A 27,061-nucleotide genomic window follows, 5' to 3' on the forward strand; every position below is an offset into this window, starting at 1 on the left:
TGCCATTGCTAAGAAGGATATGAATAGCCCTAATCCCATTCGAATCTTGACATTGATCCTAACCGGTCTGCCTTGGATCTTGGAAGCTAAAGGGAGGATTGCGCGTTCGTACAGAACGACCCATGAGATAAAGGCTATGATTTGTTTATATATGACAGCAAATTAGTTATTTTTTTATTTTTTGAAATGTTATATACATATTAACAAAAAATAAGCAAAACATATGTAAAGTATGGACAAAACATAAGTAAAATATATTTGTTTGTTATTAAAATCATATATTTGTAAAAATTGTGGACAAATCATATATTTTGTAAATATGAACAAAACATAACCTAACTATATATTTTTTCAAACTAAACATGGCCAATAAAAATGTGGGTTGTAAATATGAAAAATATTTATACGAAAAATATTTTTAATGAATTAACAAAATGGTAATATCTAAAAGTTTATTTTATATGTTATAAAAACACATATGTCAAAATATTTTACTTATGTTTTGTTCATATTTTACATATGTTTTGCTTATTTTTTTTTGTTAATATCTATTTAACATTTTAAAAACTCAAAAATGACTAATTTACTGTCATATATAAACAATCACACCTAAAATTTATATTTATATAGAATTTAAGTGTAAACTATACTCAATGTATCAAATAATCAAATAATTTATATATATAGATGATTTTGTTATAGTTACAAAAAATGTAAGTGTCTAGATTTAACACAGAGTTGAAATCGAACCAGATTAAACTGAGAAAACGAAGAAGAAAAAACCGATTTTTTAAGCGAATTTGAGAGAAGAGGGGACGGAAATTACCGGGAAACTGAAGAGAGAAGCAATGTCTACGTTGAGGAAAGGACCCAAATACACACTTGAGAGGAAAGCTCCAACGAAAGGCGTCAAACTGGAAGCAGCTAACCACATGAACAACACGGTTTGAGCTTTGGCAACCCCCAATCTGTAAATTTTACTTCACCGAATTTGGTGGAAATATTAATTCATTGATTTTTTTACTTTCTGATTTTTTTTTAATACAATAAAACATGCTCGAAAATATGATTTAATGACAACAAAGCGTGACTTAATATTTTTCTCAAGACAGAGCGGCACATCCTATTATTTTTTAAACAACCAATGGAAACATTCATGAAGCTTCTCTGCAAACAGAGTCAACGTTCTCTATCCAATACACACAAAAATCTCTTTGTTAATCCTTCCTCCATTAACAAGATAACAAAGAAATCGATTCTTCAGATCTTTCTCAACAACATCTCTATCTTCTACTTTTTTCTTTTTTATGCAAACTTTGAGATCTTGAAATTTGCTTAAATTACACTCTATGGATTCTCTTTTTTTCTTTAGCTTTTTTGCTGTTGCGGTTAGCTTCTTCACGCCTTTGTGTATAATATTTTTCTTGCTTCATAAAAAATTCAGATTCCATCAACAAAACAAAACATTAATCGCTTCATCTTCTTCTACTTCTTCTGTTATTTCTCCTTCTTTGTCTCGAAACTGGAAACATCATGTCTTCCCGAGCTTCCATGGGGAAGATGTTCGAAGAACCTTTCTTACTCACATCCTTAAAGAGTTCAGAAGAAAGGGAATCGACCCATTCATCGATAATGATATTGAGAGGAGCAAATCTATTGGTCCGGAGCTCATAGAAGCTATCAAAGAGTCAAGAGTTGCAATTGTCTTGCTCTCAAAGAACTACGCTTCTTCGTCATGGTGTCTTAACGAGTTGGTGGAGATCATGAAGTGCAGAAAAGAGTTTGGTCAAATAGTGATGACCATTTTCTATGACGTAACTCCAACACACGTAAAGAAGCAGACCGGAGATTTTGGAAAGGTCTTTACAAAAACTTGTAAAGGTAAGACAAAAGAGGAAATAAAGAGATGGAGAACAGTTTTGGAGGCTGTGTCCAAGATCGCTGGAGAGGATTCTCGAAACTGGTTTGCCCTCTTGATTTGTAGTCTTTCAAAATATCTAGACAAAACAATTATCATGACTTAATAACTCACGTATACATCATTTAATCTCTCCAATATTGCTAGGGATAATGAAGCAGCCATGATCGAAAAAATCGCTACTAATGTTTCAAATGTGTTGAATAATTCAACACCATCACGTGATTTTGACGGTTTAATTGGGATGGGAGCTCGTATGAAAGAAATGGAGCCGTTGTTATGCCTAGAGTCTGATGAAGTGAGGATGATAGGGATTTGGGGTCCCTCTGGGATCGGTAAGACCACCATAGCCAGATTTCTGTTTAACCAAATCTCAAAATCTTTCCAGCTGAGCGTCTTTATGGAAAACATTAAAGAGTTTATGTATACAAGACCACTGTGTACTGATGACTACAATACAAAGTTGCAGTTACAGAAACAGTTTATGTCTCAAATAGTAAACCACAAGGATATCGAGATTCCTCATCTAGGAGTTGTACAAGATAGGTTGAACAACAAGAAAGTTCTTATTGTTCTTGATAACATTGATCAGTCAATTCAACTAGATGCTCTAGCAAAAGATACTCGGTGGTTTGGTCATGGAAGTCGGATTGTCATCACAACGCAAGACCAAAAACTTTTGAAGGCACATGGCATCAACCACATATACAAGGTGGGTTTTCCATCAACATCTGAAGCTTGTCAAATATTTTGTATGTATGCTTTTGAAAAAAAGTTTCCTAAAGAGGGTTTCGAGAAGCTTGCATCGGAAGTTACAAAACTTGTAGGTGGACTACCATTGGGACTAAGAGTTATGGGATCCCATTTTCGGGGAATGTCTAAACACGAGTGGATAATTGCACTACCAAGGTTAAAGACTCGTCTTGATGCCAGTATTCAAAGCATTTTAAAGTTTAGTTACGATGCCTTATGTGATGAAGATAAAAATTTATTCCTTCATATAGCATGCCTATTCAACCATAAAAGGGTTGAAAAAGTGGTAGAACATCTTGCGCATGATGATTTCTTGGATGTGAGGCAAGGGCTTCATATCTTAACTGAGAAATCTCTAATATCTATTGAAGAAGGAAGGATAAAGATGCATAATCTGCTAGAACAGTTAGGTAAAGAAATAGTTCGTCATGAGCTTGGACCCCAATCCATTCATGAGTGTGGAAAGCGTCAATTTTTGGTTAATACTAAAGATATTTGTGAAGTACTCACTGATGACACGGTTGGTTCTTTCATTACCTTGTTGCTCTCTACAAATTACTTTTATATGAGAAATAATAACCATCTTTTAACTATATTTATGTATTATCTGGTCTTTTTTTCAGGGTAGTAAAAGTGTGATAGGCCTCCATTTCTACCCATCTGAGCTGTCAGGAGAATTAAATTTAAGTGAGAGAGCTTTTGAAGGAATGTCTAACCTTAAATTCTTAAGATTTTACTACCGACGTGGTGACCAGAGCGATAAATTGTGCTTACCGCAAGGTTTGAATTGTCTATCCCGAAAACTTAGAATACTAGAATGGGATCGTTTTCCAATGACATGTTTGCCTTCCAATTTTCGTACGGAGTGCCTTGTTGAATTAAACTTGCGGTTCAGCAAACTTCATAAGCTATGGGAAGGAAATCAGGTACGATATTGTTTTAAGTATATATTTCTCTCCCATTTTAAAATTTTTAGTTTGATTTTGTTTGTATATATAATAAGTTTTTACAAGTTTTAGGCTTAAAGGAGTAGTCTTATCATTCGTTATTATTTGAATATAATCTTAGTGGTTTGGAAGTAATGTACGTTGTCTTTTTTATTTGTATAGCCGCTTGGAAATCTCAAGTGGATGTATTTAAATCATTCCAAAAACCTAAAGGAGCTACCTGATCTCACAACTGCCACTAAACTTGAAGAATTATTTCTCGTTGGATGCTCAAGTTTAGTGGAGCTCCCTTCTTCCATTGGGAGTGTTGTTAAACTCCAAAGATTGTATCTTAGTGATTGCTCGAGGTTGGTGGAGCTGCCTTCCAGTATTGGGAATGCCATTAATCTCGTATGGTTGAATCTCATTGGTTGTTCAAGTCTGGTAAAACTCCCATCATCAATTGGAAATGCCACTAATCTTCAAGGATTATATCTTGATATGTGCACTGGTCTGGTGGAGCTACCCTCCTCTATTGGAAATCTTCATAAATTGCAAACGTTGACTTTATTAGGATGCTCAAAGTTAGAGGCTCTTCCTACTAATATCAACTTGAAATCTCTTGATACACTTGATCTCACTGATTGCTTGTTGTTGAAAAGTTTTCCAGAGATCTCCACAAACATTATGGATCTTAGGCTCATGGGAAGTGCAATAAAAAATATGCCTTCGTCGATCAAGTTGTGGTCTCGTCTTCTTGACTTGGAAATGTCATACAATGAAAATCTCAAGGATTGTCCGCATGCTCTAGAAAGGGTTACGGAGCTTCATTTGAGCGATACAAATATACAAAACCTTCCTTCATGGTTCAGCAGTTTCACTCGTCTAGATCGCCTTGTACTCAAGGAATGTAAGAAGGTGGTATCACTCCCACAACTTTCAGATTCCTTGTCATACCTAAAAGCAGTAAATTGTGAGTCACTAGAAAGACTCGATTGCTCATTTCACAATCCAAACATTTGTCTATGCTTTGTTAACTGCTTCAAACTGAATAAAGAAGCGAGGGAACTCATCATCAAGACAAGTACTAACCGTGTCGTCTTACCTGGTGGAGAAGTGCCTGCGCACTTCACTTACCGAGCTACTAGTGGAAGTTCCTTGACAATCAGGTTGAATGAGAGGCATCTCCCTACATCCATGAGATTTAAGGCGTGCATCTTGCTGTTTGATAAAAGTGTCAAGGAGAAGAAGGTGGAAGAGGTGTATGATAGAAAAGCTATGAAGGTATCGTACCGCATTATGGATCGTGGCGTCATTGTTCCTTGCAGACCAACACACTACTATCTGGCTCCCCCTCTAAAAGAGCACTTGTACAGCTTTGAATTTGAAGTGGACGTGACATCCAATGAGCTTTTCTTTGATTTCCAAGTCGATAGGAATGAAGCGGTAATAAAAGAATGTGGGGTAGTACTCCAACTCTAAAGTCCCTTATTCAGTCTTTTTTGGTCCACTAAGATTCCATCAGTAATTTGGTTTTGCTAAACCCAAAAATGAATGTATGTGTGTGCGTGTGATTATGATAACGATCGAGTCCGGTTCAGGCATGATATGAATCCAAAAGAAACCGCATGCATACACACACATTACATCAACTGCTTTGTAATGAAACGAGACTATATTGTAAAAAAATTATAGTTGAAACATTTAACGTATAGATAGAGAAGTGCACAAGTTTCATCACACAGCATAAGCAAACACAAGAATAACAAAAGAAAGACCATGACAAACGCTTAAGAAAGAACATACATGAATTCTCTCATGCGAGAACAAGACACACAAGAGTCTATTTTTGCGAGAACAAGAGACACATAGAGAGTCTATTTTTGCGTCTTATTCTGGAAGAGGAACAAGACTCGGAACGTAAAGACTGCCACATCTATAAGTGCTACGGCCACGTGCATACCACAGTGGTCCTGTCTCAACTTGGTTTTTGATCTCACCTCCCTCACTAATTTCGTAAAAGCTGGGACAAGCAATATCATCATCCTTTATTTGTACATCATCTTTATCCTCCTCTTGGACAAGAAGTTTATCGCACCATAACATGAGACCACCACCACCACCATTGGTCTTGTCGTGGATAAAGTATGTGGGAATACTGTGAGCGTAGGCACGGGGATTCAATATAGGGAGATGAGGGTGAGTCACATTAAAATACTTAGTCCATGAGACAGCAGCAGCAGCATCAGTCACCTTGTTTGTGACCCAAACCTCGATCCTTGGGGTGTCGTCGTGTCCAACGCGGTGTTGATGCAATAAAGAAAGCCTATCTCCTCCGAAGCTTGACAAGACAACTAAATTAAGAGACTCGTGGCGGACCAGATCAACCTCAATCTTAACGGGGAAACTAGAAGAACATGTTAACGGCTTGAATGTCTCTTTGGAGAAATCGAAACTTTGGATGAACATTTGGGAATAACCCCGCGCACTCCTGGGTTTAGCAAGCCAATACATGTTTCCCTTCATAGACACATACTGCCACAACATGATCCAATCGAAAGTAATAGCAGGAAAGACTCTCCAGAGTTTAGATTTGAAGTCATATATCTCATACTCACTATTAGTTGGGTAGTACTGAAACTTCAAAACCTTGTAGTTGTGGTCATTGTCGTATCCAAAACCGTATTTATCAGAAGCTAGGAGAAGCATGCAAGGGGGGTTCAATCCATTTGACTGCGCTGCTGCTGCTTAAAACCGGATTCCAAACTGCAAGCTTGCACCTTTCCTCGTTTCCGTCACGAAAAACGTATAGCAATAATCCGTCGCAGTGAATAACAGAATTAAAACAATTATGAATTTTACTACCCACAATCAACTCGGACGGGAGTGGTAGAGTTAAGAGATCAAGGGTCACCGGATTCATGATTTGAAACGTAGTATGATGAATTCGAATGAACCGTCCTGCATGATTTTCCTGGGAGTGATCCAAGTGTTTGTAGATGAATCTCTTGTCCTTGAAGACAGCGTACCATTCTTTGCACACCGACTTGGCTCGCATCACATCTTCGATCTGAATCCTGATAAGTATCTCTTCTTCTACCACCTCACGAGGCAGCGACGAGCCTTCTGGCCCACGATTTTTTGTTTTTGACGAAGCCGCCGGCATGGAGGACAAACAAACAAACTCTTAAAGTTTCAGTTTTGCACAGTAGATGAAATTCAAGAAACAGAGAGATAATTTTTGACGGCGGGAGAAGAAAGCTGCTTCGAGAAAAAAGGAAGATGGATCATATTGGGCTTCTATAATTTTCGTTTTTTATTGGACTTTTGGGCTATTGATAACCCATTAGCACTCAAAACCCGATTTTTTTAGTTATAAATTAAAAAATTTGGGGTAAAATAAATTAATGAATGGTTGAATTCATTGTTTGACCCAAAGCATATGTAATGGTCAATAATTAGCTTTCCATAGACGAAAATGAAGAGAGAAGAAGAATACCATAGACGAAAATGAGTTATGATGATGGAGACTGAGAGACTACGAAGAAACTAATATTTTGGAACTGAAGCCGGCAGAAATGTAGATGGAGAGGCCAGAGACATTGGAGAAACAAAGAATAGCAGTGAAAGTTAAGTAGGACTGTAGGAGGTTTAGTCCCATTATTATCAATTTGCAGCGTCTGGATAAGTTACTAGTACGTACTTGGTGTTGCACTTTTATGTTGTATTTGTGTATGATGCTAGTTGTCAATGTGTGATGCTGGTTCTGTGTGATTGACTTAGTCAATGAATCCGCGATTGATCCAGTCTACATCGACATATTGTTTTCAACTTTGGCTAATTAAAATGAATAAGAAGTGAGTAATAATAGATATGACCTGAAAAAACAAAGAACGACATAAACAATCCAAAAAACAAAATTAGTCAACTATTAGCATTATCATATTTTTTTGGGGAACGAATTATAGAATTCTAATGGGAAACTAAAATATACTGTATAGGGTTGTTGTAATAAATTAAAAAAAAAAATCGCCAAGGTAAAATTAATAATTTCTAAAAAATTGCAATACATCAATATGTCACGTTTTTATTTTATTTCTCCTTCCTCACTAGTAAAAAGATAAATATGTGAAATTAGTAAAAGAAATATCTAGAAAAAAAAAGATAATTAATTTAGCCATTGAAGAAAGCAGAAATAAATGGAATTTATAAGACCGGCCGGGGTTGGGTATTTATTTAAATATCCAAATATCATCAACGAGAGAGAGAGACCAAGTTTTTTATAAGCTTCAAATCCATTCGAGAGTTTGGCGTTTTCCGATCTGTTTCTCTTCTTGCAAACCAAACAAGAAAAAACAAAATTCGAAGATAGTTTTTTGGTGATAAAATTCGGATACGGATCCGAGAGAGAGTTTTCCCCCAAATTTGTAAAATTAGGTTTTTCTTCTTCGCCTCCTCCTCCTCCTCCTTCTCTTAAGCCCTAGCCTTTCTGTTTGATTCCTATCTTGGTTTCGCTTTCCCTCATCCAATTTTGCAGTTTTTTCAACCTAATTTTTTCGTATTACGTCTTCTTGTACTTTCTTGCAATTTCTTTTTTTTTTTCTTTTGTGCATTGAGAGAGAGATTTTATAATATTAAGAGGATCCTCTTATTGATAGTTTTCTTTGTACTATATTATTATTACCTCTCATGGATTCTCTTCGGGTTTCGATTCTCCTATTGTGTGCGATAGCTCTGTCATGCTTTACGTCCGGGTTCGCTTCATCACGGGCCGTTTGCAATTACGAATTCGAGCTGTTCCGGTTCGATTTAGATGCTAAATGTCCTCTTTATCTCTATCCAACTCCTCCTCCTATTCAGGTACGTTACGTTTTCATCATTATCCTATTGAGGTTTGTTTGTGAGTTTATGATTCCTATGCAACTTCAGCTTTCTTCTTATTGCGATTGGATTTGGACTTGCTTTGTGATGAGTTTCGGGTCTTCATACGGTTTTAGTGTGACGGGTTAGAAATCAAATGCTTTATATCTATATCGGATTAGACTTACTCTTCCAATTATTGAATTAGGAAGCAATGAAGGATTTTGATAACTATTAGCCGTGAAAGTTAAAAGCTTTCTTCTTTTTTCTTCAAGTTTGGATCATCCTACCTACTGTGTGAATTGAAAGTATCATCCGAATTTTGTAACTTCATCTAGACTCTGTTTAGGGTTTAGAGTTTAATGCTCTTATACTGCATATTGTGTAGTAGCTTCTCTGTCTGCATATTTGATTTAGCAAAATTTGTAATAGGTGTACTTTGGTTCTTCTATAAGCGGATGAAGTTGGATCTGAAGCTTTATTCTTAACTAAAAGCAGTGTCTAAAATTTTTCACTATGCAGGTAGATGGAGACTCACTGGACAGGTTAATGGCTTTAAACCATGGAAATGCTTATATGTCTGTACTCTTTTATGCTTCCTGGTGCCCATTCTCACGTGCTCTGCGCCCTAAGTTTGACATGTTGAGTTCCATGTTTCCTCAAATACAGCACTTAACTGTGGAGCATTCTCAAGCACTACCCTCGTAAGAAGCCTACTTAGTCTTGTTTTTTTTAAACGTTACATAGTTTGTTATTCTATTTCCATGCTAGTTAGTATAGCAGGGAAGGTGGATTGAATGACTCGCATCAATAAATTTTGTTACTGATAGTTGGCTATTTCGCACTCTGATGGATAAAGTTGTTACCTTAGCAGATATTTTATTGTTTTCTGTTACTCTGTCTTACACTTCTTTGGCAAATATTCATTTGAATTATATTACAAGTATAGGTTAGCTATTTCATTCATCACCCTATCTGCCTTGTGTAAATGTCTCGCTAGTGGGTTTTTCTCCTAAGTGCTTTTAGGTTTCTTCATGTATGTTGGCCTTTTCTTTTGTCTTACTAACTGATTCTATTATTTTCTTTGTTGCAGTGTCTTTTCTAGGTATGGTATCCATAGCTTACCTTCAATCCTGATGATAAACCAAACTTTAAAAGCTCGGTACCATGGTCGAAAGGATCTTACATCCCTGATTGAGTTTTATGAAGAAGCAACAGGTGAAACACCAAACCACATAGTCTGCTTGTGTTTTCTTCCAATCTTCCTGAACAGGCTTTGCTTTATGTCCAAGATATGACTAGCACATTTCGGGTTGAAAGATTTAAAAATAACTTATTGTTCTTTTTGGCTTTCCAGGTCTCCAACCTGTACAGTATGTGGCTGAAGGGGAACCAACAGGCTTAGATGCCGGCGATGGTAATTTGATCACATGGTTGCGCAACGGGACATCTATCAGAGAAATCTTCAAACAAGACCCGTTCTTGATACTATCTCTGCTGTTTATCTGTTTACAAATAGCAATCCTTGTCTTCCCCATAGCTGAATCGCGCATGAGAGCGTTGTGGGCCTCTTATGTTCCCAATCTGAACCTGGAAAGATTTAGAGAGGTAAGCCAACTGTTCAGCCGTGGTCTTCATATGGTGGATGTGAGGAGGTTATGGTTGAAACTTAGACTCATCAAAACGAGGAACTTCCATGAAAGGGCAATGAATGCACAAGCCTGGGCTTCATCACTCGCATCTGTCTCTCTTGGCCAAACTTCATCAGACCAATCCTGATCCTAAGGGTTAAAACCAAAGGCCCTTTGAAAGATATTCTAATATCTTGTCAGCGTTGGAAAGAGATAAGCTTTTAAGTGTGTTCTGGAAGTCTGAAAGTTCCTTTAATGAAATGTTATATGACTTTTGAGTTTTATTTGTCTGCATCAAAGCATGTAAATCCAGGAACAGCTTTGCTTCTATTTGTGAATATCTTTCTCCCTTTTTTTGTTCTATAAAATCTGAGATGTCTGTTTCGGCCTCATTTCTTTTACTGAATAATTTGATTGATTGAGTCAGCTAAATTTGTCTGAATCTTTTGCGCAGCTTTGTGTTGTAATGCTTCTTCGAGTTAGGTTGGCTCTGCCATGATTCCAAGATAGGGTACACTATTATCATCATGTGCATTGGTGCATTATAGGATACCACATAAAACATGAAAACAAAAACCAAGGAATCAAGCTTAAATGTCCAAAAGTAGGGAACAAAGCCAAAGCAGAAACGTTTGGAACTTTTGCAGGGTTCGAAATTTTTTTTTTTATAAAAGGTAAGAAGAATAATCACTTTGGTTTCTTTCTGAAAAATATAAAAGAAGTAGTTTTATATATAAAAAGTAAAAGATCACAGCTCCAATTATGATTTTTGATGGGTTTTAACTTCTCTAGAAACTTTAATTAGTAATTAGCCAATGAAAATTTTCCAAATAAAAGAGAACTACCAAAGATAGTATGAGATGAAAACACTTTTTAAAACGATTTATTCGCAGCACTATCACATTATTACTGAATCTGGAATATGGGTAGTGTGTTCACATCAAACTATGTAATTAGACCTTTTTTATATTACTAGTGACATAAATTAGTACCAAAGATTCTTCGTAATCTCCTTACTCCAACATGATGTATGTATACATCAGCATTAACTAGACCTTATCCAAAACTATTTAACGTTTTAGCTATATACTAGTACTATTATATGTAACCGACTCATAAATGGGTTTCACTACGAAAATGAACTGAACTGACATTAGCTAGGTCTGAATCTACCTAGCTCTAATCTTAACTTCTAGTCCTTATGAAAAAGGGGACTCTAGCAAGAAAAAAATTAATCAAGTCATATATTATGTCTTTTTTTTTGTTTATAACCTTGTGACTGCTATCTAAAACAATTATAGGCTTCTAGCAAATAAGAAGACTTCATCAATTATGATGGAGGAGAAAAATTAAGGACCTTGTCAAAGAAGGCAATCGATGGTTCTTCTTGGAATGGGTCCCCAAAGGACCACTTATTCTTTTGTCACTTCATTACGTTAGATAAGCTCTAAATTCACTTTCGTCACCCCACATCTTCAAATCTATACTTTTATTAATTTTAAATTTGCGTACATGTATCATGTTTACAAACTGATATTTTTTCTTCCCAACATTAAAAGAGCTTATCGAGCTAATTGTTTTCAAAGCATCTTCTGTGTAATTTAAAGCAATTATGTGTTTCTTGATTGTTTTGTTTTTTTAATAAAGATAGTCTCAACTAGTTTGAATCTTGTGTCTTGTCTTCTATTAAAGGATCTTGAAACCCCTTCACGTGGGAGAGAGAAACAGAGAGAGATGTTGTTGTTTACTCCATGAGAATACCAAACGCACTTCGCTCCAATAATTCAAAACATCTCTCACTTCCTCAAACAAAAATCTTCTCGCTTCCTTATTTCTAAAACCCTAATCGAAGTTCCAAAGATCGGATCAAGGAGACATAGATGGATCTCGAGGATTGGGAACTACTCTCCAATAGCAGCTTCAAGGATCTTGATCATGACGAGGATCATCATGGAGCCATGGTGATGGATTACTTCCTCTGCCCTTCTACTAAAGATCCTCTTCACGAAACAGAGTCTTCTCCAAGATCCATAGTGGTCCCCAAAAAGCTTGTCCAAGTTCCCATAGCTTGGGAACCCTTGTTGGTGGTGGATCAAGACAACACGAAGACACCCAATAACCCTGATCTTGAACCGGATCAGTATCCGGATTCAAAACAAACCCTGTCGACGGACTCTGTTTCGTCACCTAGCGTTTCCTTCAAGACAACGAAGGACACTAAATTTGCCGACATGAAAATTGACCCACCAGCGAGGATCACGAGTCCTCTGCCTCAGATCGACGATACTGCGTCGAAACCCTCTGGTTCCGAAGGAGGAGATGACTTGGGAGATAAGAAAGAGCTTATTTTAAAGGAAGAAGATAATGATGGTGAGAGATTGAACCTGTGGAAGGTTGGTCTCAATGGGGTTGGAGCAATTTGTTCTTTTGGTGTCGCAGCTGCTGCTGCCACCGTATGTGTGTTCTTTCTCGGACACAACAATATCAAGATTTCTAAGAACAAGAACCAGTTGCTAAGGTTCCAGATTTACTCCGATGATAATAAGGTAACCTGATTTAAAATTAAAATTAAATTATTTCATCTTTGAATGTTCTTAGTTAAATAATTTAAAGAAAAATTATTGGTTTTAGTTGAGCTAGTAGTTTCTCGTCTTGAGACGGATCTTTGATTTCTACTATAACAATATTTCAAACTATTGAATTAAATGATAAATAAACATTGGATATTGGTGAAGTATACTATACTATGATATGAAAGATAAGGGAGTGATAGATTTGGATAAGAGACTGTATAGAATATGAATCCTTGTACAAAAAAGTAATATTTGTGAAGATGAATGTGAACCAATATAGTGGAAAGAGATGGTAGAAAACAATTTTCTGATGGTAATGGTTCATGACGATTAGTTGGTAATCTGTCTGCTTGATAGTATTATTGGCTAATTGTTATAAAAGTTACAGTATTTTTTTAATTTATTCCAGATGTTGTATGATTAACTGATTGATAACTTTTGTTTAAATGATAGGAACAAAATTTTGAATATTTTAAGCGGACCAAATGATAAGTTCAAAGTTTACGTGTCCATTGGAACAATCTCTATAATTGAAAAGAACGATTCTTGTTTCATATCTTTGTACGTTTTGTATTTCTGATTGTTTCTTGTGCTAGTTAATTAAAGCATTACAATTTCTAAGTAGATTTTAAATTGAAATATTGTTTCTTCTTTTTAATTGGTGGAGATGCAGAGGATGAAAGAAGTTGTGAATCATGCAACAAAGATCAACGAAGCAATATTTGGTACGAAAGGTGTTCCTGTCGTAAGAGCTCAAATATCTTTCGGGGGTTACTACGATGGACTTTGAAATCAAAACGAGTCAGTACGAGTCTATCCATGCCCATAGGCTTCATTATAATAGTAGTTCATTGTTCATACTTGAATGTTCTTAGTGTAAATAAATAAAGCTTTGTAAATTATATTATATTGTTAAAATAGATCATTGTGAGTATTATTTCATATGTAAATTTCCTTACCGTCAGTAAGAAGAACTTAAATATCATTTGACAATTTCTTAATTGCTTATTCTAAAATTTATTAAGAAAAAAAAAAAAAAAGGAAAATAGACTATCTAAATGTTTGGTTGGTAAAGGGAGAGAAAAGGGCTAAACCAGAATTTAAGTAGATTTTCCGGTTAAAAGTCAATTTTAAGCCAGTGGGGGAAAAAGAACCAGACCGTAAATTTCCCACTTACAGTACTATGAAATCGGACCGTCAATGTTAAAATCTAACGGTTAATATTAAAGAGCACTCCATCAACGGCGCAGATACAAAGAGATGATGCCCTAAGGCTTAAGGGAAAGGCCGAAAACCACCAAACCATTGCCTTCTTCCCCCTCTCGTTTACAGAGTCGGTAGAGAGATTGAGAGAAAGAGAAAGAGCGACGTCGTAGAAGTCATCAGAATCTCCACTTTCGTCTTTCTCACCGGTGTGAAAACATCGATCTGTGTTTTGCCAATCAGATTCATTTCACTCTCCGGGACTTGTGGATCTTGAGAGTAAAAAGATAGGTAACTTTTGCAGAGCTCAAGCTTCTTCTTTCTCTAATTTCCCAGAGAAATTTCACATCTTTTTGTGAATTGTAATCAATTTAACATTCGATTTCTCTTTTGATTTGTCAGTTCTTAACAATCTCTAGGTAGTTGTCTGTTGGGACGATCGAATCGATCAGAGAAGTGCTTCCAAGTTCCAAGTATGCCGTCAGCGTTAGAACAAGAGATCTTCTTACAGTGGGGAAACAAGAAGAGATTGAGATGTCTTCGAGCCAAAGACAAAAAGATCTCTCGCTCTAAAAACTCTTCTTCTCGTTTTCTAGGTCATGAAACCTTCCTCCTTCAATCCACTCGATTCTCCAAGTATGTGTTTCTGATTTGATTGTTTCCTTTTAGTGAATTGCTCAATACTACTCTTGGAATCGTAGCCAAAGACTCACACTTTCTTGGTGGGTTTTTTTTGTTTTGTAGAGGATCAGAAGGGACAAGCCTCAGATCTGGATTACCGGAGCGACGGCCGGAGAAAGAAGAGAGGTATTATACTACGAGAGGTGTTGTGGATACCATTGGTAAAGATTGTTTTGATGGAAACAATGGAGAAGATGTCAAGGACGAGGCTATGTGGCCGAAGCTGTTTATAACGTTATCAAACAAAGAGAAGGAAGAAGATTTCTTGGCTATGAAAGGTTGTAAACCTTCACATAGGCCTAAGAAGAGAGCCAAACTCATCCAAAGAAGCTTACTTGTCAGTTCTTCTTTTCTATACTTGTCTTTTTAGAATGTGTGTTGAAGATTCTTCTTTAGTAACAGTTTTGAGAATAATGTTCTTTTGGTTTATTTATATATAGATGGTGAGTCCTGGAACCTGGTTGGCTGATTTGTGTCCAGATAGATATGATGTTAGGGTGAAGAAGAGCTCTAAGAAGGTATGGACTTTTCTCATTTTCTAATCCAGTGATTCCATAGTAGCGATTGAGGTTAAGATTTGTTTTATTTAGGTAAAGAAATGATGTTATGTGTTTTGTGTGTTGCAGAGGCGAGCCAGAGGATTGAAAGCCATGGGAAATTTGGAGACTGATTCAGATTGACAAGTTTTCGTATTGATTCAAGCTAACTTTCGTGGGTTTACTTCTCTGAAAGAAAAAATGTATTTTAGATGAAATGTATTCGGTTGAGCACTTTGAAGTTGAACACAAGGATAAATCATCTTCTTTGTGTCAATGTATGTGCTTTGTTGTAACGTGTAACATGATGATCTATTGCAATCTTATTGTTTCCAGATCATAATCCTATTTTGTCATAACTTGGTCACAGACTCTCAAGTGTGTTAACCAATAATTGTCTGACATACTATATTCTTTTCACTGCAGGAAGCTAAACCACTTGAGAAGCTAAACCACTCTCAACTCTCAAGTGTGTAACCAATAAAGATTTAGCATTTAAAGCTTAAAAAAACAAAAAAATTAAGTCTTGAAATTACACTTCTAGATCAAAATTTTCATCAATTTCATCCAGTTATTTGTTTCTCATTTCGTCTTTATTACAAGTATATAAAATGGTATAAAAAGAATAACAAGACTTCGAATTATGTCATTTGATCATTAGATATTTCACAAATTAAATATGACCTTTTTCATGTATAAGTTTAGTTATACCCTTGTTAAGATATATATATACATGATTAAATGAATGTTCTTCTGCAACATTTGATAAGATAAGCATTGTGTAAAGGAGGAAGCTGTTCTTGTTGTAGCAGAAGGTATAGCTTCTTTCCATCTTTATTTTAGCTAACTAATTGGAAACTGACTTAGCAGCTTGAAGCATTTCCACTATCAGTGTCTTCACATCCCTGCAAAACACCACCACCACCAATTTAAGAGTTACTCCATCAGTTTTGGATCATTCTTACAGTAAAGGGTATCAGTAGTTTTAACTCTTAAGAGTCTAGTCCGAAACTGGGAACAAATTGCAACATAGAGTCCTTGATCTTACTTTCTGTCTTGTGCGCGTCTTGGGAACGGAACTCGGAGTTTGAAGGTGTTCCCTTGAAGAGTAGCCTTAACGTTGAAACCAAGGCTGTCCAAATCCAGCATCAAGGCGCTCTCCACCTGATATTCAATGAAATTTACTCATTCTATAGTCTGAATGTGATCTATGTTAATATATGTTCATTACTCAAGGTCTATGTTAACCAATATAAAGGTGATGAATTAAATCACTTACAGGTATGGATGTTATATTGTGTACAATGGCTTTGGTATCCTCTTCATGGTCTTTGTTCATGTGAGACTGCCGAAATGAAAGGGAGTTAGTAAACATCCACTGCTATATGTTGACGATTGTACTAGGGATATGATTGTTATACCGTTACAGGCTGTGCATATTGAGCTATGGGATCGACTTTGGCTGCTTGGAACTCCTCTTTGCTGAATTCTGGTAATGGAGATTTCAGAGAGTAAGTAATTTATTAGCGGGATTACGTAAATTGGATCACATAAGATAGGATATAAATAAGATGAAGCAGAAAAGATACCTCCAGATCCTAGAAAAGCAGTTGCAACCCCTGAAACATATCTGACCACTTTCGGTTCGATCCGCATAAAGCTGAAGTCCCCAAAATCAACCTTCAACGTTTCAAGAAGAAAAGGTTCAGTTAACTAATTTATTTGAGAGGTTCTTCACTTTCTGGTCATTACAAGAAAGGGTGTTTACCCAAAAAGCAGTGGGATGCTTGGATAAATAGGCAGATCGAACAGCTGCTTGATCTTTTTCAGAAACCTAAATAATACATAGAAAAACATTCAAGCTTTCTATTTGAATGTAAGAGCATATAAAACAAACAAAGGCGAAATACATACCAACACTGCATCACCATGTACGGTGATCCTCAAACCGGTCCTATCTTCAGGGTCTCTAGCAATTAGCAGTGAGCATTTTGGATTAGCTAAAAGATCCTGCAAACGGCAGAATGAATTATAAGGCCGCTCAAAGTCTTCCAAATTGCAGCAAAACAGAGATGAATTATCATAAGTCCTTGAATAAACAACAAACCTTTGTATGAACTGCCAAGCTACTAACTGCCAGAATTGGTGAACCATCAGCATCACATGCAAAATCAACCATTGACCCTGAAGGATAACCCTCATACTTCTGCACCACATCAAAATTACGGTAAATGAGATAGAATGATGGTAGCTTTTGAAATTACAATGTGTGACATAGTGAACAACAATAATCAGAATCCTAGGACTTGGGTACACACTATATTCAAAGAAGAAAAACTTAATTGCTCTCACCTGAGAAAAAGTGGAAAGCATACCGCAAAGGCTACCATTAAGCACAGTTCGGATTTCTTCGACTGGGGAAAGACGAGCAGCCTTCTCCTGAAAATTAGACGACCACACATATCAATACTTTAAAACTCATACACATCACACTCAGAACATGAATGAATGATTATCAAATCATAAAGATGAATATGTTAAGATAGCATGGTTACAAAAATTGGCACATTAGTTACCTCGTGAGCTTGAATCAATTTAAAAACATCTGTCTCACTGTCAACACTCCCGGAAGACACAGCCTGATTAGTAGAGCAGAAGTATATGACACAAAGTTAGAAGTTTTCAACAGTTGAACTCAAACTCTCAATATAACTAACAAATATGACAAACAAAATCAAAATGATAACACGAAATCAGAGGACAACAAAGGATCACTGACGAACATAACTTTCCCCTTTTCAATCTAATACATAGCATCCTCGTAGAGCTTATATGCACAAAAGTCTGCCATTTTGAATAAAAAGATTCGACCTTTTCTTTCTCTAATGACAGAAACAACTCAACAAGTCGGCGCCAACATTAGAGATCAAGGAGCCACACCCACTACAATCCAAAATCAGATTCATTAATAAAACTTGAATCCTCCAGATAGATACCTGAGAAGAAGACTGAGCTGCTGAGGCCATGGCGAGAGGAGGAAATCGACGGCGGACGGTGGGAAAAGAGACGGCGGAGATGATTGAAGCTCGGTGGTGATTAAGACATGAAGGGAACAAGAATCTAGAAGTGATTAAAGGCGTTGAGAGATGATGGGCCACTACTAGCGACTTCATCTTCTTCTTCCCCCACGAAAACGGAACCTTTCGGATGTTCTTTGTTTTGCTTACACGTCTCTCCTTTCTCTCCGTTGACGACAGACACAACACAATGGTTAACCACAACCCGGTTTGATTTTGTGTCTTTTTTAAAATTTCCCGGTTTATTCTGGTTATTTAAATTTTAATGTCTTCGGTTTACAAACAAACAGACAGATTACATTACAATCAAAAACAAAAAAAAAAAAGCAAAATTACAAAATCAAAGTCGATAATTTAACAGAAGATTCGTCGAAACTGTGCCGGGAAATTAATCGAAATGAGTACGGCGATCGACTCCGGCGCCGGAAACGAAGCAGAGGTACGATCCGAGAGAGGAAGCGAGGCGGCGGAGTTGGAGGAGAGGTATGCAGAAGATAAAATTGAGAACGGTGGCGCGAGGAAGTCTCTCCGGGTTACAAGCAACATATTGCCAGAGATCCGCCGATAGATTCACCGTCGTCTCCACCAATCGACTGTTCAACACCATTTTTATTTGTCTCAAAATTGCTCCCGGGATCGAGTTTTTTGTTTTTTTATATTATTGCAGAGAACTCAGAGTCTCAGAATCTTAAAATTTAGGAAACTTTGCAAAGAGAGCACCCTGTATTTTTACGAAATATTAACTTTTTCCTGAATCAATTTATTCACTACCATAATAACTTAGTGCCTTATTAGTGGTGTGTGTTAGTAACCGTGGTACCCTAGTATCAAATTCACAAGAACAATATTGGTAGGGCTCTTGTCGCTGTTGTATTGGATTTGAATAGATCATCCCAAATGGAATGACTTGTTTACTTACTTATTGGTGTGATTTACTTTAAAACAGATGTAAATGCAGTATTCTGATTTAGCTTTGTAAGACTGTGCTGTTTAATGACTTGTGTTTCAGACATTCAGTATAGAAAACTTGATAGGTTCCAGAAGAAAGAGATGGAGCTATATATATGTCTTCATAATTGAAACTCTTGGAAAAGTAAATATAACCAGAGAGAACACCAAGAAAAGAAAAGGAACAAAAAAAAACTAATCCCAGCCGTTGGATTATATGGTGAAGGTGTTACTCGTTTTGAAGGAAACCTTTGTCTTCTAAATAAGAGATGACTTCTTCAGCCATAGCTACAGGGGAAGGACACTCTCCTTCTTTCTCTTTCAGCTCTATCTGTTATGTTTCACAAAAATATGCATACAAAGTCAGATTAACATATTTCACACACACGCAAGATAGTCTTTTAGTTAGCCATATTCTTGAAGAAGAATCATATATATATTCACATTGATCATACCTCACAATTCAAGGGAGATTCATACGGATCATCTATTCCCGTGAAACCTGAGAAAAAGGGTATGAAGAAAAAAAAGGCACTCTATATAAAGATTCAAATGATATGGAAGCAACTTTCTCTATTCTGTTTGTATGGAAGTTTATGTTATCTCACCTTTGATCTTTCCTGCACGGGCTAGCTTGTATAGGCCTTTAGGGTCTCTTGCTTCACACAATTGTAAAGACATGTTCATGTAAACCTGAAGAGTTTATGCCACAACATGAAACAAATATCATTAACTGAATGGGGGATACAAACTGTAAAGTCTGGTGTCAGATTAGCTTGCCTCGATAAAAGATGAATCCTGCATCATCTCCCTGCAGGCATCACGGTCTTTTCTATATGGTGATATGAGGCTGGCAATGCAGATCAAACCAGCATCCGCAAAGAGTTTTGCTACTTCTCCTGCGTTTCAACATACTGTATAAATGGTTTTCTTTCAATATTAACCAGAACCTATTTCAGCTTTCAGGTGTAAAACAATATGTATAAATCGATGGGGTCCTGGTAATATGTAAGCCTTAATTACTAATACAACCTTCTAAAGTATTAGCATTTCTATGAATGATTTCCTTAGGATTATGACTTTCACAAACCCAATTCAAAATGTAATATGTAACTATTGTACTTACCGACCCTGCGTATATTTTCAACTCTATCCTCTGCCTTGAAACCAAGATCTTTGTTCAAACCATGACGAAGATTGTCCCCATCAAGAATATATGATAGCTTTCCTCGGTTGTTAAGCTCTCTACTCAGCGAGCAAGCTAACGTGCTTTTCCCTGCACAATGTTTCAGGCTAAGAATTTAGAATATAGACAGAGACTTATATGTATGTATAACATAAGAAATTTAGACAGAAACAAGACATCTTAAGTAATCATCACAATGAGGAAGATTTATAAATAACCTGAGCCACTGAGCCCTGTGATCCACACCACACAACCCTTCTGGTTTAACAACTTCTGCCTTTCAGCTTTCCCAATGGGTGATTCTTGCCAAAATATGTTTGTCGAATTCCCAACTGTCGACATTCTCAAAACCCTGTCTGTTAATCTGATCTATCACCAAAATTGTATATATTCAACCTGCAAAGACACGTTCAAACAACATTAAAAGATGACCACTCTTCTCGAATAAATTCCAAAGGTAACAAAGACAAGTTCACAACAAGAGACACTGATTTCTCAATAGAGCAGAATAAAGATTCTTACAATCCAAGCCCCATAATGTTATGACTAGAAAATGTAATTCTTTTCATAAATCAATAGGTTCCTAAATCAGTGTCTCCAGAAGAAAGATCAACAAAACAACTTAAATTCAAATCCTTTTTGACAACCATGATTTATAAATCGGTCACCCTATAATTTACCGCAAGAGAATCAAAGATAAAAAAATAAAGAGAAAAAGATCACAGGAAAGAGGAACAAAATGTGTCCTTTCACATGGCATCAAGAGAATTAATTAATTACCTTGGGAATCAAAATGGGCTCTGATTCTCAAATGACGGAAGAGTTTTGTTGAGCTCGTTCCTGTGTCTGTTTTGGACCTTTTGCTTTTTTTTTCCTTTTCCTCTCGAGTATCTTTGAGGGGGTCATTGTGAGAACCGACATTAATGGAGTGGCAGACAGATGGAGGGAAGAGAATAGGGGGGAGGGGAGGGGAGGGTGATCAGACGTTTAATTGAGCATCAACAAGTGTTTTGCTTTTCACTTAGAGATTGATGATGGGCTACAAAGCCCATAATGTTAACTGGCTTATCTTATGAAAAGTGAAAGACACGAGAGGGAGAAGCTCAAATGAAAATTTGAGATACTACATTTTAATTCAATGTGTTAAGTAATTAACGATAGATGGGAACGAAAAAAAAAACTATTTACTTATTAAATCTCTGACCGTGTTTCTCTTTCTAAACAATCTCTATAATAATACTAATCTAAAAGTGCAAATGAAAATATATACTTTATTTTTGAAATTTTTTGACACAACTTTAAAACTTTTATAACAAGATTAGAGTCGGATCATCTGCAGCTCTCCAAACATGTCATCGGGTTTTATTTTTGTCATCTAATTTTTTTTTTTTTTAAATCAAGCGGACAATAAGGAAAATTAGGGAATTTTCTAAAAATTGAAACAACAAAATCTTCATCATTTGTTTTTGAATTAGAAAACATATTTAGATTTAATTTGAAATCTTCTACAATCAAATCAAATGTTAACTATTGTTACAAAAATTTCTTACTAAATATAGTAGGAAAGATACTTATTAAAATTTCCTATATTTAATTATACAATTATTGCTTTTCATTTGATTTTTTTTTGGTTCAAAAGACTGTTTTTCTGTTTCTAATGTATTCCATACACACATAATTTACGCATTTTAATAATCAAATATTTTTTGAAAAATATAAGTATAATTGATATGAAAAGAATAACTGTCACCGCTATTATTTTCATTACCCAACAAAACTATATAATACTAAAGTATTAGATTATTTATATATGAAAAAAAAAACAAAATTACAAAGTCAAATGATCATTTACTAACATTTAAAAATTTAACAATATATTATCAGTTTGTCCAGATACTCAGTGAAACCGTGAGCGTGACTCTGTTTGATGATATCGATTTGAGTAAGAGATTCTTTGCAGTATGGGCTTTGTATAGGATGTTAGTCTTTTTGGGTTCCTGTTTCCCTTCACTGGGTATGAAGTATCCATCATTGGCCATCTGTCATGATAAGTTCATTGACAGAGTTTTTAGAGCTCAAATCGGGTCGAAAGTTTATGGACAACATGAAGCAGCTGTTAGATTGTCGAAGTTTTATTCATATGTCGTGTTGTCTTGTGTTGGGTTTACCTGGGTTGGTCTTTTGTCTTTGGAGTCATGGTATAATGTGAAAGAAGTTGATGCTTTAAGCTCTAAGGTGGTTGAATTCGATGATCGTCTTAATCATGTTGAGGACTTTGTGGGTGAACAAGTCAAGAAGGAAGAACAATTGAAGAAGGTATTCACGGTTGACCATGCTTTGCTAGTGTTCCTTTATGGTACTACAAAAATGTGTAAGGTTTTTCCTTGTACGGCTTAATCACATTATCTTGTAATCGGTGTTGTTTCTTTGTGGGCTGTAATCTTTTGTTTTCGTTTAAAACATTGAAATCTTCCTTTTGTGGTCTGCGTTATCTCGAGTTAGTGACTTGGTATTTGTTATTTAATATAGTATTTTAGTGATCTTACCTTACTCAAATGATCATTTACTAACATTTAAAAATTTAACAATATATTATCAGTTTACATCAGACAGTGAAATCGATTTGACTGACATTGATCTGAGTATCAAATCGTTTGTTGCGCTTGGAGCTCTTCAGGATTTTAAATTATGTGAGTTCAACTTTTCCATCTGTTTGATGAAGTATGGTTTATTATTGCATGCATATATTCTTATTTTGCTCATTGATAATTTTGTGGCATATTTTTGCTTAATGTTAGTTTTGTTGAGTGATTGTTTTGAAGATTTATGTTAATTACTTAATTTTCGATTATGTTGTTATGAAGACTTTACATAAATAATATGTTAATCATTAAATTTCTGATGTTAAAAATTATCAAAAAAAAAATTGAAAAATAAGTAAACGAGTTCCATAAATCTTTTAATTTTCTTGTTAGAATTTGCAAACCGGTCAACAGATTAAATTAGGGGAAATAGGAACCGACATTAATGGAGTGGCAGAGACTTGGTCCCTAAAGACACGTTTAATTGAGCATTTAAGCATCAACTTAGAGATAAATGATGGGCTATAAAGCCCATAATGTTAACCGGCTTATCCGTTTAAGAAGGATAATTTATGGCCTTGAATTGATTTTTTGAATTTTAGGTTTGATATTAGACTTGTCTATTATTTTAAATATCTGTTTGGGTTATTTTCAATCAATTATTTTAAGAGAAAAAGGTAATATAAAAAGCTAAAGCATAACATTTTTTAAAATAGTAAATCCGTGACATTAGGCTATCATGAACAGGATTTTTCTATTGGGGGCACACTGTACGTTTATTAGTTTGTGTTTGACCAAAGAGGGTTAGATCAATTTTGGAAACACTAGAGGTTGATTATACGTTCAAATTAATTTTATTACGAAATTGATATCTTCTTTTGGAAATTGATAGAGAAAGAAATCTTGGTGGAAATCCACGATAAATCAATTTATATTAGTGGAAGCATAAATCATGGGGAATCTTTTTTCCAAAAGATTCTTTCTTGATGGAATCTTGTAATTGTTTTGTGTTTCTTGATTTGTTGCATCCTCTCGTGTCGTCCTCTAATTCTGATTTGAGTATCTAAAAAAACATATGTGCGCAGAATATTTACAATCAAAACTGAATATATTTGTTTGTGTGTGTAATAATAAGTGTATACGTTTTTTTCTCCACTAAGTGTATACGTTTTTTTTGTCACTACTCACGAAAGTGTATACGCTATATATGTGTAGGTGCTAGCTAATGGAATAGAATAAGTTAATAACACGTAAAGATCTTATGACATGCAAGATTCATTTGGGATCGTATAATTAAGTCGGCCTACCCAGGCAATTACATTCATGTTTTCCTAGAACCTTTTTACTAAAACTTGTGAAACTATAAGATAGTAATACTAACTAACTAATTCGGAATGTTATATTTGTGTTAAATATTATCATATAATTTACTAGTGATATATAAAGACTTTAATTTACTGGTTTCTAAAAAGCAGTACGTATACGTATGGTATAAATAGTCATTTTATTTGGTTTTTATTAATATTTTACTCAAATTAAATAAATAATCTTAGAAATGAAAAAAATGACATAGTGTGATACAGTTAGATTTGATTTTACAAACTAGCTCTTTTATCTATGTAAATAAAATTTGATCCTGTGAATAAAATTTTTGATTTTTCGTATTCTTGTAGTGATCTTTGTGGAATGAAAAGAAAGTAACATTATTCTGCTTAATTACTCTCCGGATTGTTTTCATTAATGATTATTCCACTTTTCCAATTTATACACATGGAGGACATGTGCAATTTTTTTAAACTTATTTTTTTTCGTTTTTATTGTGTCTGAAAACTTTCCTACAGAGAAACATACTATTCTGAATACTCAAAAATCAGAATCAATTATGGGTATGTCTTTATTTAATTATTATATTCATATTCCTTATATAAATTCTCTTTTTGTTAAGAGAACAAAAAAAAACAAAAATTCTCATTCTCATATACCTCAGCACATCAAGACGAAGTGTATACGTATCTCTCTATATAAATACACTTGCAATAACATAAGCAAGAATCACACTTGTTTCCAACTGTTTTGATATTAGAGTCTCTGATCAAAATAAACAAAAAAATTAAGAAGACAAAAGAAAGCCATGAATGCTTTGGCAGCAACCAACAGAAACTTCAAGCTAGCTTCTAGGCTTCTTGGTTTAGACTCAAAGCTCGAGAAAAGTCTTCTCATCCCCTTCAGAGAGATCAAGGTTCGAGACTCTTTCCTCTGTTTCTCATGTCCATACTATAAAAGATCAGCGGAACCGATCCGGTTCAAGATCTTTATACCGGAAGTAACCAATTATTGCAGGTAGAATGTACCATACCGAAGGACGATGGAACTCTTGCATCATTTGTTGGATTCAGAGTTCAACACGACAATGCAAGAGGTCCCATGAAAGGTGGAATCAGATATCATCCTGAGGTTTGTTTTACTCTCTTCTTCTTTTTTTTTGTCATCAAACCTAACCAAATTCAATATTGGCATGGAGTATAAACCAGATTTCGGTTATCGACAGGTTGAACCGGATGAAGTAAATGCTTTGGCTCAACTTATGACATGGAAAACAGCAGTGGCTAAGATACCTTACGGAGGAGCCAAAGGAGGAATAGGTTGTGACCCGAGCGAGCTAAGCATCTCGGAGCTCGAACGTTTGACTCGTGTTTTCACTCAAAAGATTCACGATCTCATCGGGATTCATACCGATGTTCCAGCTCCTGATATGGGAACCGGTCCTCAGGTTGATCTTTGAAATCATCTTCTTGTGCTTCCATTGGAGTCCTTATGTGTTGTCTGAAATATAGTTATGAAATTTTTCAGACAATGGCTTGGATGCTTGATGAATACTCAAAATTCCATGGACACTCGCCTGCTGTTGTGACTGGAAAACCCATTGTAAGTGACCGTTCTTATTGCGGGTTTAGGTTGTTGGTTCGGTTTATGTATTCACCCAATCTAAAACTGAATGAGATGTGATTTTTAAGGATGATGTTTTGAGCAGGATCTTGGTGGATCTCTTGGGAGGGATGCTGCTACAGGAAGAGGAGTGTTATTTGCAACAGAAGCTTTGCTCAACGAACATGGAATGAGCATATCAGGACAGCGATTCGCCATCCAGGTACAAGAAGTAAAAAATATGTCTACTAAGAGAGGTTACTTGCGTGTGAAGTCACTCATACTGTCTCTGTCTCTTAGGGTTTTGGAAATGTTGGTTCTTGGGCGGCGAAGTTGATAAGTGAAAAAGGTGGGAAGATTGTGGCGGTGAGCGATGTCACAGGAGCAATCAAGAACAAGAACGGAATTGATATTTCGGGTTTGCTTGAGCATGTCGAAGAAAACAGAGGAATCAAAGGGTTTGATGGTGCTGATTCGATTGATACTGATTCTATTCTTGTCGAAGATTGTGATATTCTTGTCCCTGCAGCTCTAGGCGGTGTCATCAACAGGTCTTTCAAATTAATCTTCTCTCTTTCATGACATTCCTATGAAACTCTGACTTTGGTCTGTTTTTAGGGAAAATGCAAACGAAATCAAAGCAAAATTTATCATTGAAGGTGCTAATCACCCAACTGATCCTGAGGCTGATGAGGTTAGAAAATCTGATTCTTTGTTTTTTGCTCTTTCTTCTTCTTAAACTGAGCATTAACAGAGACTCTATATCATTGTCTCTGCAGATCTTGAGGAGGAAAGGTGTTGTAATCCTCCCAGATATATACGCAAACTCGGGAGGAGTCACTGTAAGTTACTTCGAGTGGGTTCAGGTAAGACTCTAATCAAGAATGTATCTCTAAAGCCAGTCGATCAAAAAAACTGATTCGTATAATATCTATCTGTGTGAAGAATATACAAGGATTCATGTGGAATGAAGAAAAGGTGAACAAGGAGCTAAAGACATACATGACTAGAGGATTCAAAGACTTGAAAGAGATGTGTACGACTCACTCATGTGATCTCCGTATGGGAGCTTTCACCCTTGGTATTAACCGAGTCGCTCAAGCTACAACTATCAGAGGCTGGGGTTCTTGATAAATCCCCATGGAAGCTCAAGACAAGATTTCAGATTATACTTCAATATTGTTTCACTTGAATCTACTCTAGAGTAATAATTAAGTGCTAATGGCGGTGTAAGCCTTTTCTAAATTTCTATCAAGCTGAGC

At 35.8% G+C, this 27,061-nt stretch overlaps 8 protein-coding genes across 11 annotated transcripts; 5 read left to right on the forward strand and 3 right to left on the reverse strand.

The window, feature by feature from the left end:
* On the forward strand, positions 1,191 to 5,311 carry LOC104744484 (probable disease resistance protein RPP1). The gene is made up of 4 exons (XM_010465547.1): positions 1,191 to 1,963; positions 2,066 to 3,191; positions 3,295 to 3,597; positions 3,781 to 5,311. Exons 1-4 carry the CDS (start codon positions 1,350 to 1,352, stop codon positions 5,077 to 5,079), a joined length of 3,342 nt encoding a protein of 1,113 aa, XP_010463849.1. The 5' UTR covers positions 1,191 to 1,349; the 3' UTR covers positions 5,080 to 5,311.
* On the reverse strand, positions 5,095 to 7,240 carry LOC104744483 (putative F-box protein At1g77650). Its single transcript, XM_010465546.2, has one exon. It carries the CDS (start codon positions 6,304 to 6,306, stop codon positions 5,488 to 5,490), a length of 819 nt encoding a protein of 272 aa, XP_010463848.1. The 5' UTR covers positions 6,307 to 7,240; the 3' UTR covers positions 5,095 to 5,487.
* LOC104744486 (5'-adenylylsulfate reductase-like 5) lies at positions 7,839 to 10,514 on the forward strand. The gene is made up of 4 exons (XM_010465549.2): positions 7,839 to 8,457; positions 8,980 to 9,161; positions 9,551 to 9,675; positions 9,815 to 10,514. Exons 1-4 carry the CDS (start codon positions 8,287 to 8,289, stop codon positions 10,234 to 10,236), a joined length of 900 nt encoding a protein of 299 aa, XP_010463851.1. The 5' UTR covers positions 7,839 to 8,286; the 3' UTR covers positions 10,237 to 10,514.
* On the forward strand, positions 11,598 to 13,662 carry LOC104744487. 2 transcript variants are annotated; one of them, XM_010465550.1, is made up of 2 exons: positions 11,598 to 12,634; positions 13,329 to 13,662. In XM_010465550.1, the coding sequence occupies exons 1-2, from the start codon at positions 11,969 to 11,971 to the stop codon at positions 13,449 to 13,451; spliced, it is 789 nt and encodes a 262-aa protein (XP_010463852.1). In that variant the 5' UTR covers positions 11,598 to 11,968; the 3' UTR covers positions 13,452 to 13,662. The 2 variants fall into 2 exon arrangements, with proteins under 2 accessions (XP_010463852.1, XP_010463853.1); XM_010465551.2 differs by having other exon boundaries at positions 11,605 to 12,634; positions 13,335 to 13,654.
* On the forward strand, positions 13,940 to 15,424 carry LOC104744488. The gene is made up of 5 exons (XM_010465553.2): positions 13,940 to 14,155; positions 14,267 to 14,500; positions 14,609 to 14,882; positions 14,986 to 15,063; positions 15,172 to 15,424. Exons 2-5 carry the CDS (start codon positions 14,340 to 14,342, stop codon positions 15,223 to 15,225), a joined length of 567 nt encoding a protein of 188 aa, XP_010463855.1. The 5' UTR covers positions 13,940 to 14,155; positions 14,267 to 14,339; the 3' UTR covers positions 15,226 to 15,424.
* On the reverse strand, positions 15,706 to 18,328 carry LOC104744489. Its single transcript, XM_010465554.2, has 11 exons — positions 18,078 to 18,328; positions 17,658 to 17,720; positions 17,434 to 17,520; positions 17,189 to 17,287; positions 16,996 to 17,091; positions 16,850 to 16,915; positions 16,671 to 16,761; positions 16,503 to 16,570; positions 16,361 to 16,426; positions 16,130 to 16,245; positions 15,706 to 15,986 (listed from the first exon to the last, which is right to left on the reverse strand). The coding sequence occupies exons 1-11, from the start codon at positions 18,252 to 18,254 to the stop codon at positions 15,929 to 15,931; spliced, it is 987 nt and encodes a 328-aa protein (XP_010463856.1). The 5' UTR covers positions 18,255 to 18,328; the 3' UTR covers positions 15,706 to 15,928.
* Positions 19,146 to 21,233, reverse strand: LOC104744490 (adenylyl-sulfate kinase 3). 3 transcript variants are annotated; one of them, XM_010465555.2, is made up of 7 exons: positions 21,073 to 21,233; positions 20,511 to 20,688; positions 20,233 to 20,382; positions 19,887 to 20,005; positions 19,715 to 19,799; positions 19,562 to 19,608; positions 19,336 to 19,437 (listed from the first exon to the last, which is right to left on the reverse strand). In XM_010465555.2, exons 2-7 carry the CDS (start codon positions 20,632 to 20,634, stop codon positions 19,336 to 19,338), a joined length of 627 nt encoding a protein of 208 aa, XP_010463857.1. In that variant the 5' UTR covers positions 20,635 to 20,688; positions 21,073 to 21,233. The 3 variants fall into 3 exon arrangements, with proteins under 3 accessions (XP_019092940.1, XP_010463857.1, XP_010463858.1); XM_010465556.2 differs by lacking the exon at positions 21,073 to 21,233 and adding an exon at positions 20,815 to 21,015; XM_019237395.1 differs by lacking the exon at positions 21,073 to 21,233 and having other exon boundaries at positions 19,146 to 19,437; positions 20,511 to 20,634.
* On the forward strand, positions 24,945 to 27,028 carry LOC104744491 (probable glutamate dehydrogenase 3). The gene is made up of 9 exons (XM_010465557.2): positions 24,945 to 25,113; positions 25,215 to 25,328; positions 25,423 to 25,644; positions 25,725 to 25,799; positions 25,906 to 26,022; positions 26,100 to 26,350; positions 26,418 to 26,493; positions 26,579 to 26,665; positions 26,745 to 27,028. Exons 1-9 carry the CDS (start codon positions 25,006 to 25,008, stop codon positions 26,928 to 26,930), a joined length of 1,236 nt encoding a protein of 411 aa, XP_010463859.1. The 5' UTR covers positions 24,945 to 25,005; the 3' UTR covers positions 26,931 to 27,028.

Source organism: Camelina sativa, chromosome 15 (genome assembly GCF_000633955.1).
Source record: "Camelina sativa cultivar DH55 chromosome 15, Cs, whole genome shotgun sequence".
Classification (NCBI taxonomy): domain Eukaryota; kingdom Viridiplantae; phylum Streptophyta; class Magnoliopsida; order Brassicales; family Brassicaceae; genus Camelina; species Camelina sativa.